This window comes from Scyliorhinus torazame, chromosome 29, assembly GCF_047496885.1.
Source record: "Scyliorhinus torazame isolate Kashiwa2021f chromosome 29, sScyTor2.1, whole genome shotgun sequence".
NCBI lineage: Eukaryota > Metazoa > Chordata > Chondrichthyes > Carcharhiniformes > Scyliorhinidae > Scyliorhinus > Scyliorhinus torazame.
Window position 1 is genome coordinate 16,387,098 of NC_092735.1, and position 22,546 is coordinate 16,409,643.

The 22,546-nt window shown below is 49.8% G+C and overlaps 1 protein-coding gene across 1 annotated transcript in view; it reads right to left on the reverse strand.

The window, feature by feature from the left end:
• sgsm3 (small G protein signaling modulator 3) overlaps nucleotides 1–19,190 on the reverse strand; it is a 151,455-nt gene extending 132,265 nt beyond the window's left edge. The window contains 2 exon segments of the mRNA XM_072492116.1: nucleotides 5,208–5,296; nucleotides 19,089–19,190. Coding sequence (XP_072348217.1) covers nucleotides 5,208–5,217 — 10 coding nt within the window. The 5' untranslated portion in view covers nucleotides 5,218–5,296; nucleotides 19,089–19,190.
• Between the last annotated feature and the right edge of the window lie 3,356 nt (nucleotides 19,191–22,546).

A 22,546-nucleotide genomic window follows, 5' to 3' on the forward strand; every position in this document is an offset into this window, starting at 1 on the left:
CTCCACCACGTCCTGCTCCACCCTCGGGAACCTCAACTGATCCAGAAATTGCCTCATCCCCTCCACTCCAGCCGGGGGTTCCTCCTCATACAATTTACTATAAAAATCCTTAAACACCTCGTTCACCCCCGCTGGGTCCAGGACCGTATTACCGTCTCTACTCTTTATTCTACCTATCTCCCTGGCCGCCTCTCTTTTCCTGAGCTGGTGCGCCAATATTCTGCTTGCCTTTTCCCCGTACTCATAGATCGCCCCCCTTGCCTTCCTCAACTGTTCTACTGCTTTCCCTGTGGTCAACAGCCCAAACTCCGCCTGTAACCTCCACCGCTCCCTCAGTAGCCCTGCGTCCGGGGCCTCTGGGTATCTCCTTTCCATCTGGAGTATCTCCTCCACTAATCTATCCCTCTCAGCCCATTCCACCTTTTCCCTGTGGGCCCGTATAGAGATTAATTCCCCTCTGACTACTGCCTTCAAAGCTTCCCAGGCCGTCGCTGTAGAGACCTCCCCCGTATAGTTTGTTTCCAGGTAGTTCTGGATGGACTTGTTAACCCGCCCACAAACCGCCACGTCCGCTAGCAACCCCACATCCAGTCTCCACAGTGGGCGTTGCCTTTCCTCAACACTATCCCGTAGATACACCCAGTGCGGGGCATGATCCGACACGGCAATAGCCGAATACTCAGTATCCACCACCCTTATTAGCGCCCTGCTCAGAACAAAAAAGTCGATGCAAGAGTATACCTTGTGGACATGAGAAAAAAAGGAAAACTCCTTCGAACTTGGCCGTGCAAACCTCCATGGATCGACATCCCCCATCTGTTCCATAAAACCCGACAATTCCTTTGTCACAGCCGGCTTCCTCCCTGTCCTGGATATTAACCGGTCCAATTCCGGATCAATGACTGTGTTGAAGTCCCCTCCCATGATCAGGTTATATGCTTCTAAGTCTGGGATCTTACCTAACACCCGCCTCATAAATTCCATGTTGTCCCAATTCGGAGCATATATGTTCACAAGTACCACTCGCACCCCCTCCAGCTTCTCACTCACCATTATGTACCTACCCCCCTTGTCTGACACGATTCTCTCTGCCTTGAATGCCACTCGTTTGCTGATCAAGATCGCTACCCCGTGGTCTTTGAGTTCAGTCCTGAGTGGAACACTTGGCTAACCCATCCCTTCCTCAATCTCGTCTGGTCTGTAATCTTTAGGTGTGTCTCTTGTAGCATTGCCACGTCTGCCTTCAGTTCCCCCAAATGCGCGAACATGCGAGCCCTGTTGACCGGCCCATTCAGTCCTCTCACGTTCCATGTGATCAACCTGGACGGGGGGGCTTCCACCCCACCCCCCCACACCACAAATCGCCGCCACAGAACTTCTCCGAGGCTTAAATGTCTTTTAATTCACCTCCAGCTTCTTTTCTTTAATAAAGGTCCATACTTCGCCTGGTGTTTCGAAATAGAAGTCCCTTTCCTCATGTGTGACCCACAGACGGGCAGGGTACAGCATCCCGAACTTCACCCCCTTCTTAAAGAGGGTAGTTTTTGCCCGATTGAACCCAGCTCGCCTCTTGGCCAAATCCGCTCGCAGGTCCTGATAAATACGCAACGCACAGTTCTCCCACTTGCTACTCCGTTCTTTTTTGGCCCACCGCAAAACGTGTTCCTTGACAATGAAACGGTGAAAACGTACCACCATGGCCCTCGGCGGCTCTTTCGCTCTGGGCTTCCTCGCGAGGGCTCTGTGCGCTCTATCCACTTCCAGGGGCCGAGGGAACACCCCAGCCCCCATCAACTGCTCCAACATGTCCGCCACATAGGCCCTCGCATCCGATCCCTCACTGCCTTCTGGGAGGCCAACAATTCTGAGATTCTGCCTCCTGGACCTGTTCTCCAGGTCCTCCAGCTTCTCCTGCATTCTTTTCTGGCATTCGCTCATCATCCCCACCTTGCTTTCCAGCACGGTTATATACTCCTCATGCTCGGACAACTTTTGTTCGACCTCCTCGATCACTCTCCCGTGGGTTTCCTGATTCTGAACCACTTGATCAATCGAAGCCTTAATTGGGTCCAGTGTGTCCTTCTTCAGCTTGGTGAAGCAATCCTCGAAAAACTTCACCAGCTGCTCTGTCGACAACTGCGCCGTCTCCACGTAGCCCTTGTCCTCCGCCATGCTGTCCCGTGTTACCAGCTCTGCTTGCTTATCACTTATAGGACTTTGTCGTCTCAACCGGCCACTTCTGGTCCAATTCTCCATACACCGGAGGGGGATTTCTCCTTACTGTCTCACTCTTCACTGATTTATCCCATAAAATCCGAACAAAACCGGGGGAAAAAGATCCAAAAGTCCGTTACAGGCGGGAGCTATCAAATGTGCGACCTACCCCTCCACGGCCGCCACCAGAAGTATCCGAGAATGTGCAAACTCCACACGGACAGTGATCCGGGGCCGGGATCGAACCCGGGACCTTGGCACCGTGAGGCAGCAGTGCTAACCACTGCACCACCGCGCCGCCCTATTCACAGCAGAATACTGGCTAAAATCTAGATCATCATTTCACAAATAAAGGGCAGCAGCCAGAAAATGTCCACATGATTCGGGGTTGCTGGTCGAACTAAAGTAGAGATGAGTCGCCTTGCTTTAAAGTTGCAGCTATTGCCTGGGCTATATCGCCTATTGCAACCAGGCCTCAAAGAACAAACAAGCATACAAATTAGGGGCAGGAGGAGGCCACTCAGCCCTTTGAGCCTGCTCAGCCATTCAATAAGATGTTGGCTGATCTGATTAGTAACCACAATTCCACCTGCCCCCAATAACCTTTCACCCCCTAGTTAATCAAGAACCTATCCAGCTGTGCCGTAAAAACATTTGAAGACTCTGCTTCCACCGGCCTTTTGAGGAAGAGAGTTCCAGAGACTTACGACCCTCAGAGAAAACAAATTCTCCTCATGTACATCTTAAATGAGCAACTTCTTATTTTTATTTTTTTTAATAAATTCATTTTTTTCCCCAATTGAGGGGCAGTTTAGCGTGGCCAATCCACCTAACCCTGCACATCTTTGGGTTGTGGGGGTGAAACTCACCCAGACACGGGGAGAATGTGCAAACTCCACACCGACAGTGACCCAGGGTCGGGATTCGAACCCGGGTCCCCAGTGCTGTAGTCCCAGTGCTAACCACTGCGCCACGTGCCGCCCCCTCCTTATTTTTAAACAGTGACCCGAGTTGTAGATTCTCTGACCAGAGGAAACACCCACTCTGCATCTACCCTGTCAAAAGGCCCTCAGGATCGTAAAGTTTCACTCAAGTCGTCTCTTACTCTTCTAAACTCCGGTGGATACAAACCTCACTTCTCCAACCTTTCCTCATAAGACAACCCGCCCATTCCTGGTATCAGTCCAGTAAGCCCTCCCTGAACTGCTTGCAACGCATTTACATCTTTCCGTAAAGGAGCCCAATACTATACACAGTACTCCTGATGTGGTGTCAGCAATGCACTGTGCAACTGAAGCATAAGAAAAAATAAATAAGCAACGGACAAGTTTCAGTTTAAACTCACTGTACAACGGCCCAGCTACACCTTCATACAAGGCAGAAATATTTGATATGACATGACAGGACACATACAGCCTTTTGTTTCCCTCCATTAGTGGTTCGCAGGGAAAAATGCCATTTACTTGTAATGGACAGTAAAATCCTCCCCCTTCCTCAAACATTCAATCCCTGCACCACCGACGAACAGTAGCAGCCGTGTGTACCATCTACAAGATGCACTTCAGTAACTTGCCAAGGTTACTTAGGCAGCACCTTCCAAACACACAACCTCTACCATCTAGAAGGACAAGAGCAGTAGATACCTGGGAACCCCACCACCTGGACGTTCCCCTCCAAGTCACTCCCCATCCTGACTTGGAAATATATCGGCCGTTCCTTCACTGTAGCTGGGGCAACATTCTGGAACTCCCTCCCTAACAGCACAGTGGGTGTACCTACACCTCAGGGACTGCAGCGGTTGAAGATGGCGGCTCACCTCCACCTTCCGAAGGGCAACTAGTGACGGGCAATACATTCTGGGCCCAGCCAGTGACGCCCACATCCCGGAAATGAAAATTAAAATAGTAGTAGAGCTGGGGCTAGGAACCATATTAAACGTTGTGACGTCTCACGAGTGCCTTGGAGAACAGGAACAAAATGCAAAGGCACTAAGACCATGGCAGGTTCAGCAACTGTACAAGCCCAGATTGTTAAAGAAGGTTATCAATGAATACAGGGAAGTTCAACTTGGGTATAACATATTGGGCAGCACAGTGGCACCCATGGTTGCCTCACAGCGCCAGGGACCCGGGTTCGATTCCGGCCTTGGATGACTGTCTGCGTGGAGTTTGCACATTCTCCCAGTGTCTGCGTTGGTTTCCTCCGGGTGCTCCAGTTTCCTCCCCGACAGTTGAAAGATGTGCAGGTTAGGTGGACTGGCCATGATAAATTGCCAGAGTGTTCAACGTTAGGTGGGCTTACAGGGGTGTGGGCCTAGGTTGGGCGCTCTTTCGGCGGGTCGGTGCAGACCCGATGAGCTGAATGGCCTCCTTCTGCGCTGTAGGAATTCTATGAGAGATTCCCGACACATACACTCACGAAGGAATGGGGGGGGGGGGGGGGGGGGGAGAGAAATAAATTCAGTGATGGGTCAGTCTAACTCCTTGCATTTGGGATTGAGCTATGTACAAAGGTTGGGAAAATTTAGGCTCTTTAGGACCAGGGAAGAATGAGGAGGAGCCTTGATGAAGAACATTTAACACGCTGTGGAGTGGAGAAGGTTCATCAGAAGCAGAAGTTAAAACCAAGATGCAGGACGAAACAGCAGGTGGAGGCTAGCACAAGCAGAGTTCAGAGCTGATGTCATGAAGCATTTCTTCACACTGTGACTAATTCCTGGGATAAAGTCCAAAACCTTGGCGACGTTCCAGAGATAATTAGGTGTCGTGACGTGGAGCGGAAATGTAGGTTTGGTGAAGTGCAATCTTACTTGAATGGAATTGATTAGAATCCACAGAACTACCGTGGTTTACAGCAGTGTTAATACAAAGCAGGCCCGTTATACAGCAGCCTTGATTCTATTAAATCCTATTCACCATTTTCAGACTATTTCCAAACTCCCTTCCCCCTCCTTCTATAGTGCATGCCTGTTCTGCAATCCTGCAGTGCCATACCTGAAGTCATTTTGCCATCGGATGTAGGGTGTTCCTGCTTTACAAGCTCAGGGTGTGTGTGTGTTTTTTTCACTCAGTCGCTTAGTGCACTAGGAAGAAGAAAACCTGATCATTATGATGTGGAGCATGCCGATGAATGCAGGCTTCAATCTATTAACCCGACCATCAGAAATCAAACTATCAGCCCTGGTTCAGTCAGACACATTTCCAGGCAAACTCAGAATCTCGGTGCGGAGAATTATACCAATCGCCACGTCAAATTAAACTCCTGGCACCATTACAGAATGTGCTGTCAGGTTAGAGTTCATTATACCTGAAATAAAAAAAGGGGCAGAGCTGTTACCAGGGATACTTACAGGCCCCATTTCCACCATACATCCCACGTTCTGTCAAAAGGATCAGCCTCAATGTTAACTCTTGCAGCACAGGAGCAGGTCACACTGCCCGAGTGTAGGATAGTGAACTCAAAGTTGCAACAGCTATTCTGATGGATGTTCTGTAATTCCAGTCGGTGGAATCGAGGGGGTGCGGGAGGGGTGACGCTATTTTACAGTTCATGTCAGTGTTTATCCTCCGTGTGAACAAATACTTTCAATCTGTTCCCATAATTCGTCACCCACTTTTACTTCATCCACCCAATTCAATTCAAAACTGAACGTTCACAGTAGCAAAGTGCCAGCGCAGAGGCGATGGGCCAAATAGCCTCTTTCTGTGCCGTAACCTACCTATGGTCCTACCTCATCCAACTACTCCATGAGTGAATTCCACAACCTCGCCTCGTCATGAGAAAGTTTCTCCTATTCATCTGGATTAAATCTCTCGTTTATCAGCTAGTTGCTGTGCTCTCATAGAATCTACAGCGCAGAAGAGGCCATTTGGCCCATCGAGTCCGCACCGGCCCTTGCCAAGAGCACCCTACTGAAGTCCACGAATCTACCCTATTCCCGTAACCTCCACTTAACATCTGTTGGACACAAAGGTCAATTTAGCACGGCCAAGCCACCTAACCTGCACATCTTTGGACTGTGGGAGGAAACCGGAGCACCCGGGGGAAACCCACACACACATGGGGAGAACGTGCAGACTCCGCACAGACAGTGACCCAGCCGGGAATCGAACCTGGGATCCTGGACTGTCAAGCAACTGTGCTAGCCACTGTGCTACTCGAAGCGCCTGGCTTTGTATCGTGGCATCAGGGTATAAGACAGCACGGGAGGTGGCCATTCAGCCCATTGAACCGCCACCAGCTTCTTCTCGGTACAATCCAGCCGGTCATCCGCTCCTTCCCCCTTCCAAGCATTTATCCAATTCGCTCTTGAAGGCTGCTGCTGAATCTCTATCCAACGCCCCATCAGGAAGTTTAACCACTCGCTGTGCATGAAAAAGCAAATCTCCCCGCAGCCTCTGGTTCTTTTCCCAATCGCCTTAAAGCTCGTCGGCCACTGGAAACTGATTTTCCTTCTTTACTCTTTCCAAACCCTTCATGATTTTAAACCCCTTTTCTTGAAGGAGAACCCACCTCAGCTCCTCCAGTCTATCAGGATAACTGGGGCATGGCTCATTCCCGGAACCATTCATCTCTACAGCGCCTTCTCATCCTTTTCTAAAGTACGGTGCTCAGATGAGACATTATACCCAAGCTGGGGCTGAATTTGTGTATTAACTAGGTTTAGCTTTTTGTAATCCAAGCCCTAGATGGTATAAGTTTTATTAACAGCTTTGCTAACCCGTCCTGTTATCTTCAATGATTTCTACACTATAATAATAATCTTTATCATTGTCACAAGTAGGCTTACATTAACACTGCAATGAAGTTACTGTGAAAATCCCCTAGTCGCCACACTCCGGAACCTGCTCGGGTACACTGAGGGAGAATTCAGAATGTCCAATTCACCTAACAGCACGTCTTTCGGGACTTGTGGGAGGAAACCGGAGCACCCGGGGGAAACCCACGCAGACATGGGGAGAACGTGCAGACTCCGCACAGACAGCGACCCAAGCCAGGAATCGAACCTGGGACCCTGCCGCTGTGAAGCAACAGTGCTAACCACTGCGCTGTGTTGCCCTAATACCCACTATAAAATCAGCTTGTATTGTCTCCCTTTATCCGTCCAATGTTTTTGTGTCATCTACAAATTTTTTAATTGTGCCCCTGTACACCATGGTCCAGCTCACTCATTAAATCAGGAAAAGCCGTGGTCAAAACGCAAGCCCCTGGGGGAATACCACTATATACACCATCCTCCAGTCCGTACACCAACCGCTCATCACTACCCTCTTTTTCCTGTCACTCAGTCAACTCCTTGCCTCTATCCCTTGTGATGATTATGCATAAAGCAAGTTTGTACATATGCACGACGTCCGACCAATAGGTGTCAGTGTAAACCCACCACGTGACCCTGTGGCTGGGGAGTTGAGTGTAGGTTGTGCTGGAGCATAGACGTGTTTTGCAGTAGCTCTACAATAGTTAATTACTGTTAGTAGCTTTTTATTTATCCTAGCTATCTTATCACACGGTTGTTCCATAATACATTTTTTAAGCGAGATGTCCTGTCGTTCATCATTCACTTCAGCTAGTCTACAGAACATGACATCCCTTTTACTCCATGAGATTTGACTTGTGTATTTGGTGGCAATTTATCAAATGTCTTTTTGGAAGCCCATGTACACCACGTCAATTACATTTCCGCCATCAACTCATACTGCCGCCTCATCAATAAACTCAATCAAATTAGTTAAATATGATTTTTCCTGAACAGATCTATGTCGGATTTCCTTACTTTATTCACATTTGTCTAACTGGCGGTCATCGGTTCCACAATCTTTCCCACCACTGAATTTAAATCGACTGACCTGTAATTACTGGGTTGATCCTTACAGCCTATTCTGAACAAAGGGGTAGCATTTGCAATTCTCCAGTCCTCCGGCATCACCCCGCCAACTGATGGCGGATTGGAATATCATGGTCAGTGCCTCTGCAGATTCCACCCTCGCTTCCCAAGGTCTGCATCTGATCCAGTCCTGGTGACTCATCAACGTCAGCCCCTCCAATATCACCTCTTTGTCACGTTTTAGCCCAGACAGTGTCACAACTGCTGCCTCTTTGACTCGGAGTTGGGCAACATCTTCTTCCTTGGCGAAGGCAGATGCGAAGTACTAATTCAATATCTCAGCCATGCCCTCTGCCTCCATGTCTAAATCCTCCTTTTAGATATAGAAAATAGAAGCAGAAGGAGGCCATTCGGCTCCTCGAGCCTGCTCCGCCATTCATTATGATCATGGCTGATCATCAAGTTCAATACCCTGATCCCACTTCCCCCCTCCCCTCCCATATTCCTTGATCCCTTTAGCTCGAAGAGCTGGATCTAATTCGATATTTTGCCACCCTTTTGCTATTATATGACTTTTGGATCCTCCTGTGTGTTAGCTGCCAATCTCCTCTCACGCGGTCCCTTTGCTGCTTATATTTCCTGCTGAACTTTGATATTCAGCCAGGCCCTCGCTGGTATTATCAAACTAACATCTGGTGTGCGCACACTTTTTCTGCTTCACCTTTTGTCATCCAGGTAGCTGGAATTTCATCTGTCCTACCTTTCACACTCGTGGCCATGTACCCATAGTGTAGGTGACCCACCTCCTCTTTATCAGGAGCCCACTGTTCCAGAGGCATTCATCCATTTGCTGATTTATACCTCCATTGTCTAGAAGTGCAGAGTACACGGAGACAGGACAGCCTTTGCAGGTATGGGGAATACAGAACTGGTGTTTCTTGTTTAGTATTATGGTCCACGCGCTACTGTCTGCTGTCAAGTATAGTCTATTTTTAGATGCAAATTAGCGATTCAGCTACAAGGCAGTGGTGAATCACCAGAAAAGTCTGACGATTTAAAAGGTGCATTATCTTTCCAGAAACCTTTCCAATCAGAAATAAACTCACCTTTCTTTGTCCTTGGGCAGAAATAACTGGCAAACCTTTACCCACAAGAGTGCCCTACATCAGCACAGCAACCTCTGCCTCCCCCCCCACACCTCCCACCTCCCTCCCCTGCACCACCCCACCCCAAATGGACATACGCTGGCTCAGAGGTGAAGTTCACCACTCAAGTCTCATGTTGACTAATGTGATGGATTAAATCCTGCTTCAATCGCATATCCGAATGTCAGATAGTCAGTACGGTTCTCCATGGAGCACCCCACACCAAGCCGGCCATCCACCCCACCTCCCCACACTTCCAATGCAGACTCAACACGGCGGCGGTATTCAGAGGAGTATGGAAGCATGAACTGCCTTTCAAGCTCCTCACCATTTTACCCTGCAGCACAATGATTCATCTTCCCGATTCATATAATCCCTACAGAGCAGGAGAAGGCCATTCAGCCCATCGAGTCTGCACCGACCCTGGGAAAGACCACTCTACCCGTGCCCACAACTCCGTCCACCCCGCCCTATCCCCTTAACTCCTTAGCCTAACGCGCAAATCCACGGACACACAGGGACAATTGATCATGCCCAATCCACCTAACTGGCACATCTTTGGTCTGTGGGAGGAAACCGGAGCACCCGGAGGAAACCCACGCAGACACAGGGAGAACGTGCAAACTCCACACAGTCACCAGAGGACGGAATTGAACCAGGATTCCTGGCGCTGTGAGGCAGAAGTGCCAACCACCGGGCACGCCCCATGCTTCTGGGCAAATGTTGGTTTCAGGGAGTAGATTCAGGAAACTGAACAATCCCCATAGGGATCTGTCCTGGCATCCTTGTTAATCAATATTTACACCAGTGACCTGCCCAAAATAGAATCTCGTAGTGCATGATATCCCCCTGGCCACAGGAAACAAGAATCTGTTGGCTCCCCACATAGACCTTGGCCAGTGGTTTATAGAGGATGGGGGCAGACTTCCGCTGTTGGCAACTTCTGCCATATCAGTAGAAAACTGTAACTTTGGCACCCCCAACGTAACACTCGAGTAAACTGAACCCTGAAAGTCTCCTCTTACAGCAGAGCTAAATCATACCAAAAATAGTCATGGAATGGTGGGGCACAGATAGAGGCGGGCTGGCCCATCGAGTCTGCAGGGCTCCTTCAATAAAGCAGTCCAGTTAGTCCCACTCCAGGCTCGTTACCCACATCTCTCCGATTGATCAGAACCTCCTGTAAAGGCAGCACCGCCATTACTGCCGGCAGAAATACTGAACAGCAGGTTAAACTTGTTCCAAAGAGTGCCGGATCCACCTGGGGAGCAGATGCTCAGACCTCCAAATGGATCACTCAGATTCAGTATTCAGAGCACTCCACAGCAGAGTCCTGCTCTCCTGTGTGGTGATCAAGTCCGCATGCCTGATCCATTGACGTCCAGGTGAATTCTACTAGGTCATTCCTCACAGGCATGCATTTACCAGCAGCAACACCCTGCCTACCCGTGCTTGCAAACACAGTGCCACATAAACCTACGTCAAAATTGTGCAGCCTCCACAGGAAAGACACGGTGAGGGGCGTCATGTGGCGCTGTGGATAGCACTGGGACTGCGGCGCTGAGGACCCGGGTTCGAATCCCGGCCCTGGGTCACTGTCCGCGTGGAGTTTGCACATTCTCCCCATGTCTGCCTGGGTTTCACCCCCACAACCCAAAGATGTGCAGGTTAGGTGGATTGGCCGCGCTAAATTGCCCCTTAATTGGAAAAAATAAAAATAATTGGGTACTCTAAATTTAAAAAAAAAGGAAAGACACGGCGATCTGGAGCAACTGCACCCTGCCAACAACCTGGCTCAAATCCAGGTGGCCATCACACAAAACGGCCCAGCAAGCCACACGGCGGAGCCTAACTGCTATGAAGAGGCCTGATGAGATGAAAACTGGACAAACCACCCAAGTATAGACCTAGACCCCGGACACAACCAAGGAACATCTTGTCCAGCCGACCCCACAAAGTTCGCCTGGCTAACATCTTGGGATTTGTGCTAAAATTGAGAGCTAAAATACAGTGAGCGGCACGGTAGCACAGTGGTTAGCAGTGTTGCTTCAGTGCCAGGGTCCCAGGTTCGATTCCTGGCTTGGATCACTGTCTATGCGGAGTCTGCCCGTTCTCCCCGTGTCTGCGTGGGTTTCCTCCGGGTGCTCCGGTTCCCTCCCACAAGTCCCGAAAGACTGCTTTTTAGGTGAATTGGACATTCGGAATTCTCTCTCTGTGTACCCGAACAGTGTGGCGATTAGGGGATTTTCACAGTAACTTCATTGTAGTGTTAATGTAAGCCTACTTGTGACAATGAAGATTATTATTGAGAGCTGTCCCATGGACTGGTCAAGCAACAGCCTCATACTCAGAATCAGAACTTCCAAAAACATGCTCGACCTCGCCATCCCTGGGTATATCCTGTCCCACCAGAGGTGGCAGCACAGTGATATGTGGTGTCCTTGAAGCAACAATCCCGGAAGGGCAAGAGGCATGCAGGGGGCTATAGGAAGACAAGGGGCTATCTCTTTAAGTGCAGCCATGTGGCAAATCTGGAAGGAATTGGAAGGCACAGTGCGCCGAACAGGACACACACAGCGATGGGACATTAGACAAAACATCACCTCGGAGTCTTCAACATTGGCTCCGAACCCCATGAGTCTCACGGAATCAGGTCAAACAAGGGCAAGGAAACCTCCTGAAGAACACGTAGTGCCCTCCCTTAGCTGACGTATCAGTACTCTGCCATGTTGACCATTTTGATTTGATTTATTGTCACATGTATTAGTATACAGTGAAAAGTATTGTTTCTTGCATGCTGTACAAACAATGCATACCGTACATAGGGACGGAGGGACTGCAGATTGTAATGTTACAGTTCATAGCTATGTTGTAGAGAAAAGATCAACTTAATACGAGGTAGGTCCATTCAGAAGTCTGATGGCAGTAGGGAAGAAGCTGTTCTTGAGTCGGTTGGTCCGTGACCTCAGACTTTTCTATCTTTTTCCTGATGGAAGAAGGTGGAAGAGAGTATGTCCGGGGTGCCTGGGGTCCTTAATTATGCAGGCTGCTTTTCCGAGGCAGTGGGTATTGTAGACAGAGTCAACGGATGGGAGGCTGATTTGCGTGATGGATTGGGCTACATTCACGACCTTTTGTAGTTTGAAAGAAGCACCGAGGGTGGCAAGGGCACAGAACATGGGTGGGGGGACTTCAATGACCATCACCAAGAGTGGCACCATTACTGACCAAGCTGAAGAGTGTGGGAGAACAAGTCAGGTGGGGCAGCAGGCATATCCAAAAATGATACACGAGCTGAAGCTACAACACAGATTACATGCAGCATGCTATAGATTAAACAATGCCACACCGACAGATGAGTCTACAGTCCTGTCTCATCCAGTCGTGAATGGCAATGCACAAATAAATAACTAGTGGAAGTAGGCAGCTTCATGAACACCCCTAGCCTTAACGATAGTAGAAACTAGAGCAACGAACGAGGCTGAAGCATTTGCAAACATCTTCAGCCAGGAATGCCAAGTGGGTAATCCATCTCAGCCTCCTCCGGAAGATCCCCAATATCACAATAGTGCTCAGCCAATTCAATTCACTCGCTACTGAAATATGGGAGTGCATACAGGATACAGCAAAGGCTACAAGCCTCGAGAGGGTTGAATCTTTTGTGCTGCAGACAAGCCGAGCCCTTGGACATGCTGTTCCAGCAGAGCTCCAACACTGGCATCTACCCACCAATGTGGAAAATTGTGTAGCTATGTCCTGACCACGAGAAGCAGGACAAATCCAATCTATTCAATTACTGTCCCATCACTCTACTCCCAATCATTCGCACAGTGGTGGAGGATGGCGACAGTCCTATCAAGTGGCACTTACTCAGCTACAATGCTCAGCTGGGTTGCGCCACAGCCACTTGGTTTCAGAACTCATTAAAGCCTTGGTCCCAACGTGGACAAAAGAGCTGAATTCCAAAGGCGCAGTGAGAGAGACTGTTCTCGACATAAAGGTAGCATTTGACCCAGCGTGACATCAGGAGCCATCGTGTCCAACCGTCTTCAGCTGTTTCATCAATGAAAGGTCAGAAGTGGGGATGTTTCACTGATGATTGTAACGTTCAGATTAATTTGCAACTCCTCAGTAATGAAGCAATTTGTAAGTAAGTAAAGTCGCCATAGAGGGCAGCACGGTGGTGCACATGACCAACTATTTGTCCTGGTCCACCCTTGTCGACGCTACCACCAAGAAAGCACAACAGCGCCTATACTTCCTCAGGAAACTAAGGAAATTCGGCATGTCCATATTAACCCGTACCAATTTTTACAGATGCACCATAGAAAGCATCCTATCTGGCTGCATCACAGCCCGGTATGGCAACTGCTCGGCCCAAGGCCGCAAGAAACTTCAGAGTCGTGAACACATTCCAGTCCATCGCACAAACCTGCCTCCCATCCATTGACTCTAGCTACACCTCCCGCTGCCTGGGGAAAGCGGGCAGTATAACCAAAGACTACTCCCACCCGGCTTATTCACACTTCCAACTTCTTCCATCGGGCAGGAGATACAAAAGTCTGAGAACACGCACGAACAGACTCAAAAACAGCTTCTACCCCGCTGTTACCAGACTCCTAAACGACCCTCTTATGGACGGACCTGATTAATACTGTACCCCTGTATGCTTCATCCGATGCCGGTGTCTATGTAGTTACATTGTGGACCTTGTGTTGCCCTATTTTCTTTTCATTTTCTTTTCATGTACTAATCTGTTTGAGCTGGGTATTAATTTGCAGGGTAGGTGGATTGCCCCTTAATTGGAAAGAAAAAGAGAATGGGTACTCAAAATGCATATTAAAAAATGTAAAGTTGCCCTAGTCACAGATGACCATAAACTTTCTCCTTTTGGGGGGGGGGGGGGGGGGGGGGGGGGGGAGACTTGTTTTAGTCAAGAAGCTCTATACCATCCAGGACAAAGCAGCTCACTTGATTGGCACCCTTTTCACTGCCTTAAACATTCACTCCCCCCATCATCGGCTCACAGTGGGAGCAGCATCTACAAGGTTTACTGCAGGGACTCACCAAGGCTTGCTCGACATCACCATCCAAAGTCCAGGAGCTCTGCCACCCAAAAGGACAAGGGGAGCAGGCAGGGGAATACCACCAGCTGCAAATTCCACTCCAAGCCCCACACCATCCTGACTTGGAAGCATATTGGGCGTTCCTTCACTGTCGCTGGGTCATAATCCTGTACTTCTTCCCTAACGACACAGTGGGTGCACCTACACCCTGGGGGCTGCAGTGGTTCAAAGAGGCAGCTCACCACCAGTTCCCCAAGGGCAGTTAGGGATGGGCAATAAATACTGGCTCAGCCAGCAACACCCACTTGCCAGGAACAAATTTTAAAAAGCAAGGAGCTTGCTGTTCTCGACGTGCATTTTTATTCAAAGACTGAGTTGACTCAAGTTCCTACTTCACAAAGTAGAATTCAGAAACAAGATACCAACCAGCTGATAAAAAATTAACCAAGCTGCCTCCTTCATTTTGTAATTTATTCCACGCTAATGCAAGTGGATTGCGAGATGTGAGCGGTAATGGGTGGACTGGCTTTTCCTGTTTTAGTCACTGCAAATTGCCCACAAGGATAGACTCATTTCTCTCAGTCACTGCGCAGGTTTAATAGCAAGCTGGAAAAAGGTTTCAACAAGAATACTGCAGATACTGGATATCTGAAATAGGTGTAGAAAATGCTCAGCGACGGGGATGGAGGGGTGTCCCTCCGTGACGAGGATGGGCGGGGGCGCACATCTCAAATGTGTGGGAACGAGGAAATGCCTCATAGGTAAAGGTAAATGCCCTCATTTCCCCGTCACAAACGTATCATTTCCTTTGTTTGGAGACGCGCCAAAAGATAACAGAATTTGTTTTAAACTTAAAACCAACTTTTGTTTCTTCCTCGATCCCCCCCCGCAGCAGCAAGCAGAGAGCAGTCCCATGATGGTCCCCAGTGCCAAAGCTGTTCAAGCAAGTGGTCGGATTAGGGCGCAACAGGGTGGCAAAGGAGCAACTCTCCCTTTGCAAAGATACCAACACCAACTGCAGCCTCCCTGCCAATAGATTGCCTCGAGTCTGCGCCTCGTGCCCCGGGCCTGCGCCTCGTGCCCCGGGTCTGCGCCTCGTGCCCCGGGCCTGCGCCTCGAGCCTGATCCTCGTGCCCCGGGCCTGCGCCTCGCGCCTCGGGCCTGTGCCTCGTGCCCCGGGTCTGCGCCTCGTGCCCCGGGCCTGCGCCTCGAGCCTCGATCAGGGAAACGCACCAACACTGCACAAAGTACATTTCTCTCTGCTGTTTCCCATTTCCCTGACATAAAGAATACAGCATCTCGTAAGAGCACAAAAGCACGATAACTCCACCAAAGAAAGCAAGGCTGAGAATTAAACTTAAGTCAGCTTCATGAGTCAGTATTTATTGCAAACAGAGCTGGACAATCGGAAAGGTACAGTCCTCAGTGTCGAGAGGGTTCCTTGTTAACAGGTATTTGACCATAGCAAAATGATCAGGGTCCACTGATCAAACAGCTCTTCTACAAGTATTGGAGTATTTATTACATGCCTCAAAATTTCTCTTCGTTCTGGCTTCTAACCCCTATTTTCGTACAAGCTTGCGGTCTACAATTCTAATGCCTGGCTCAGGAATGTCACAATAATAAAAGATGCCCATATCCACAATCTCCACTTGGCACAGATCCGGGCCTAACATCTCCCACCACACCTGGAAATGGAACACATCACCATCTAGGAGGTCTCCATGAAAAGGTGGGGCAAAGGTGGACATCTGCGATCTGCCCGTGGAGATACAAAGCTGCTCCATGTCTGCCAGCTCCCCCCCCTACCCCCCCCGCCCCACACTCCAGTCTGTGGGCCGAGACAAGGAAATGCTATTCGGAGAGATGGGGATGTCCTTGTCGACATAGCACAGAATGTTAACATGCAGGTGAACAGCAAACAATTAGAAAGGCAAATGATATGCTTGGGTTTTGTTATCACAGGATTGGAGCACAAGAGTAATTGCTACAATTATATAGGGCCTTAGTGAAACCGCAGCACGCGTGATCAGGCTGGGTGCGTCGCAGGCAGAGTGCGTGCGCAGCCTTGGCCACTTTATCAAGGTAGGGTGGAGGGCGTGTGACAAAGGTTGATTAGATGGAGTCCTAGAATGAATGGGTGCGTCGAGGAGAGCTTGAGCTGAATGTGCCGGTACTTTCTGGAATTTACGAAATTGAGGTGATCTCCACGAAAGGTAGAAATTCTTAGGGCTTGAAAGCTCGATGCTGTCGCAAGGTAGACATGAAGATGTCTAGTTTGTCCGAGACACTTCGATAGGTCACAGAGATGAATTGTAAAATGGACAATCTCTCGAGGTCTGCACTTCAATGGCTCAAAGCCACCGGGAATCTCCATGTTTGGGGGCAAAAGCTTTCCAATACCCATGCTACTCAACTATTTTCCCTTGGCTGGAGAATCTAGCACTGAGACATAGTCCCAAGATAAGCAGTTGGCCATTTCAGGCTGCGTTCCAGACAGGCATCCTGTTTCCTGCTCCCTTGGTGGCTTGGAAATCCAGTTACTATTGGGGTTTGACGTTCCCGTATCAGTGGACTGCTGTAACAGGGGGAGGCAGTTGTGTAGTGTATTGCCTCTGGACTAGTAGACCCAGGGTGATGCTCTGGGGACCCAGGTTCGAATTCCACCATCACAGATGGTGAAATTTGAATTCAATAAAAATCTGTAATTAAGAGTCGAACGATGACTGTGAAACCATCTGGTTCACTAAAGTCTTTTAGGGAATGAAATCTGCTGTCCTCACTCTGGTCTGTGGCCTGATGGACAGTTTCCATCCCATAGAATAGAATTGAGGGGCAGTGGGGATCGGCCCAAACAGCGATGCCCACATCTCATGAAATAATGTTTTTAAAAACTCTCACTTGCTATAAGGGCTCAGATTGCAAGAAAGCCCTGTTGCATTCTTTTCCTGAAGAATGTGTGCAATAAAATTACAACATCAGGCTGATTTCCTCATGTGTGCGCGAGTGTGGGGGGCAGGCAGGATAGAGGCCAGCAGCTTACGGTCTGACACAGCCAGTTTTAACAGGTTATTCAGCCATGAGGCAACACTACTGCGGCCCACTTTGGGACCCCATGCAAAATTCAGACGCACGTACTTTCACTGGACTCGTGGGAAAGGAAACTCAGCAGATTGGCATGTGCCAACACGCAGGGAAAGTGAACAAGATTCGCTTGGCAATCCTCCCATCACCGTGGTACCAGAAGTTTGCTATTAATAGTGAAGTGCACGTGTGGCAAGGGGATCAGGCCATTTGGTCTTCTCATTGCGGGAGGCAGTGTTGGGAACCAAGGTCTGAGGCAGCGTCAGGAAGTAACCTCACTAAATAACCCTCAGGTTCGAGGCAGAAGTAGCTGAGGTCAGACTGAAGTTCAGGGTGGGGAAGGAAGTTACTCTGTGATTAATGCATCGTACACATTTGACAGCTGGCAAATATACAGTGACACGTCTCAAATTACTCTAGCTTTTTCTCAGTATTTGCCCCATTAGGAACAGCTCCAGGGTGCCCACCAAGAAAGATTCCGACAACTACCTCGTTTCTCTCCATCCTTTATTGCAGGCAGTACCAATTGCTGAAAGGGAGCATGTTCCAGAATGGAGACGGAGCTGCAAAAGCAGTCCACAGTGACTGAAACGAGCACTGGGAAGTAGCTGAGAAGCGAGTTTCAAAATCATACAGGCCTAGGTAGCAGCATTCAATCTCAAAAGACGATGGATCACACTGTGGCTCTCGACTCGTTAAACCCAGGCTGGCTCTGAAGCCGACTGAGCCATAAAACACAAATTAATCACAACACAAACAGACAAGGCATTCTTTTCTCCGGGGGGCGAACAGAGGAGGGGGGGGGGAGCAAACAGAGAAGGTGGGGGGGGGGGCGAACAGAGGGGGGGGGGGGAGCAAACAGAGAAGGTGGGGGGGGCGAACAGAGGGGGGGGGGGCGAACAGAGGAGGGGGGGGGCGAACAGAGGAGGGGGGGGGGCGAACAGAGGAGGGGGGGGCGAACAGAGGAGGGGGGGCGAACAGAGGAGGGGGGGCGAACAGAGGAGGGGGGGCGAACAGAGGAGGGGGGGCGAACAGGGGGGGGGGGCGAACAGGGGGGGGGGGGGCGAACAGGGGGGGGGGGGCGAACAGGGGGGGGGGGCGAACAGGGGGGGGGGGGCGAACAGGGGGGGGGGGGCGAACAGGGGGGGGGGGGCGAACAGGGGGGGGGGGGCGAACAGGGGGGGGGGGCGAACAGGGGGGGGGGCGAACAGGGGGGGGGGGCGAACAGGGGGGGGGGGGCGAACAGGGGGGGGGGGCGAACAGGGGGGGGGGGCGAACAGGGGGGGGGGGCGAACAGGGGGGGGGGGCGAACAGGGGGGGGGGGGGCGAACAGGGGGGGGGGGGCGAACAGGGGGGGGGGGGCGAACAGGGGGGGGGGGCGAACAGGGGGGGGGGGGCGAACAGGGGGGGGGGCGAACAGGGGGGGGGGCGAACAGGGGGGGGGGGGCGAACAGGGGGGGGGGCGAACAGGGGGGGGGGCGAACAGGGGGGGGGGGGCGAACAGGGGGGGGGGCGAACAGGGGGGGGGGGCGAACAGGGGGGGGGCGAACAGGGGGGGGGGGGGGCGAACAGGGGGGGGGGGGCGAACAGGGGGGGGGCGAACAGGGGGGGGGGCGAACAGGGGGGGGGGGCGAACAGGGGGGGGGGGGGCGAACAGGGGGGGGGGGCGAACAGGGGGGGGGGGCGAACAGGGGGGGGGGGGGCGAACAGGGGGGGGGGGGGCGAACAGGGGGGGGGGGGGCGAAGGGAGGGTACCTGTCTCTCCGGCTCCATCCCCGTTTTCCAGGTGATTCTCTTCCCAACACGTCACCGGCTCCACCGGAAACACTCGCTCAGCGCAGCCTCAGTCCCGGGAATGCGCCCCCTGAACCGGAAACACATCCACAGGGAACCAATCCCCAGAAACTGGGAATAAACACCCCCAACTGGGAATAAACATCTCTAAACTGGGAATAAACACATCCAACTGGGAAAAACGCCCCAAACTGGGAATAAACACCCCCAACTGGGAATAAACACCCCCAAACTGGGAATAAACACCCCAACTGGGAATAAGCACCCTCAACGGGAATAATCACCTTCAACTGGATATAAACACCGCAACTGGGAATAAACACCTTTAAACTGGGAATAAACACCGCAGATTTGGCATAAACCCCCGCAAACTGGGAATAAACAACGCCCCACACTGGGAACAAACCCCACCCAAACATGGAATAAACACCCTAAACTGGAAATAAAACAACCCCAACTGGGAATATACACCACCCAACTGGGAATAAAACCCCATTTTATTGGGAATAAACACCCCAACTCGGAATAAATACCCCCAACTTCGATTAAACACACCCGACTGGGAGGAAACATCCCCCAAACTGGGAATAAACACCCACCAAACTAGGAGTATATACACCCCAACAGGGAATAAACACCGCCTCAATTGGGAATAAACTCCCCCAAATGGGAATAAACGCCCCAAACTGGGAATAAACATCCACCAAACTGGGAATAAAAACTCCCCAACTGGGAATAAACAACCCAAACTGGGAATAAACACCCCAACTGGGAACAAGCACCCCAAACTGGGAATAACCCCCCCCCCCAAACAGGCAACAAACCCCTCAAACTAGGAATGAACACCCACTCCCAACTGGGAATAGACACCCCAACTGGGAATAAACACCCTCAACAGGGAATAACCCTCACAAACAGGGAAAACATCCCCAGACTGGGAATAAACACCTTCTCCCAACTGGAAATAAACATCCCAAATGAAAATAAACACCCTCAACTGGGAATAAACACTCCCAACTGGGAATAAACCCCCAAACGTAGAATAAACACACCCAACTGGGGATAAACACACCCAATGGGAATAAACACATCAAACTGGGGATAAACACTCCCAACTGGGAATAAACCCCCAAACTTGGAATCATCCAACTGGGGATAAACATACCCAATGGGAATAAACACCTCCCAACTGGGGATAATCACCCACAAACTGGGAATAAACACCCCCAACTGGGAATAAACACCCCCAACTATGAATAAACACCACCCAACTGGGAATAAACACCTCTAAACTGGGAAAACACTACCCCCAAACTGGGAATAAACATCCCCAAACTGGGAATAAACAACACACACTGGGAAGAAACACCCTGAAAACTGGGAAGAAACACCCCAAACTGGGAATAAACACCCCCTTAATTGGGAATGAACACCCCCATACTGGGAATAAACAACCTAAAAAGGGAATAAACACCTCCAACTGGGAATAAATACCACCCAACTAGGAATAAACAACCCCCAAACTGGGAATAAACACTCCCAACTGGGAATAAACACCCCACAAACTGGGAATAAACACCCTCAACTGGGAATAAGCACCCTAAACTGGGAATAAGCACACTAAACTGGGAATAAATACTCCAACTGGGAATAAACACCTCTAACCTGGGAATAGACACCGCAAACTGGGAATAAACACCCCTCAAACTGGGAATAAACCCCAAATTGGGAATAAACACCCTAAACTGGAGAAAAAAACACCCCCAACTGGGAATAAACATCACCCAACTGGGAATAAACACCCCCTTAATTTGGAATAAACACCCCAAACTGGAAATAAACACCCCCTTAATTGGAAATGAACACCCCCATACTGGGAATAAACAACCTAAAAAGGGGAAAAACACCTCCAACTGGGAATAAACATCACCCAACTAGGAATAAACACCCCCCAAACTTGGAATAAACATCCCCAAATGGGAATACACACCTCCATACTGGGAATAAGCACCCACAAACTGGGAATAAACACCCCCAACCGGGAATAAACACCCCCAACTATGAATAAACACCCTCGACTGGGAATAAACACCTCTAAACTGGGAATAAACACCACCCAACTGGGAATAAACACCTCTAAACTGGGAATAAACACCACCCAACTGGGAATAAACACATCTAAACTGGGAATAAACACCACCCTACTGGTAATAAACACTTCTAAACAAGGAATACACTACCCCCAAACTGGGAATAAACATCCCCAAACTGGGAATAAACACCCCAAACTGGGAAGAAAGACCCCAAAAACTGGGAAGAACCCCCCCCCCGAAACTGTGAATAAATACCCTAAACTGGGACTAAACACCCCAACTGGGAATAAACGTCCCAAACTGGGAATAAACACATCCTTATTGGGAATAAGTACCCCAACTGGGAATAGACACCCTCAACTGGGAATAAGCACACTAAACTGGGAATAAATACTCCAACTGGGAATGAACACCTCTAACCTGGGAATAAACACTGCAAACTGGGAATAAACACCCCTCAAACTGGGAATAAACCCTCAAATAGGGAATAAACACCCTAAACTGGAGAAAAAAACACCCCCAACTGGGAATAAACATCACCCAACGGGGAATAAACACCCCCTTAATTGGGAATAAACACCCCAAACTGGGAATAAACACCCTCTAAACTGGAAATAAACACCGCAAACTGGGAATAAACACCCCTCAAACTGGGAATAACCCCCAAAATTGGGTATAAACGCCCTAAACTGGAGAAAGAAACACCCCCAACTGGGAATAAACACCAACCAACAGGAATAAACACCCCCTAAATTGGGAATAAACACCCCAAACTGGGAATAAACACCCATCAAACTAGGAATAAACACCACCCAACAGGGAATAAACACCGCCTCAATTGGGAATAAACACCCCCAACTGGGAATAAGTACCCCAATTGGGAATAAACACTCCCAAAATGTGAATAAACAACCCCAACTGGGTATAAACAAGTCAACTGGGAATAAACATCTCTAAACTGGGAATAAACACATCCAACTGGGAAAAACACCCCAAACTGGGAATAAATACCCCAAACTGGGAATAAACACCCACCAAACTAGGAATAAATACCCTCCCAACCAGGAATAAACAACCCCTCAACTGTGAATAAACACCCCAAACTGGGAATAACCCCCCACCAAACTGGGAATAAACACCGCAAACTGGGAATAAATACCCCCCAACTGGGAATAAACAACCTGAACTGGGAATAAACACCCCAAACTGTGAATAAACACCCCAAAACTGAGAATAAACACCACCCGAATTGGGAATAAACACCCCTCAAATTGGGAATAAAAACTCCCCAACTAGGAATAAACATCCCAAACTGGGAATAAACAC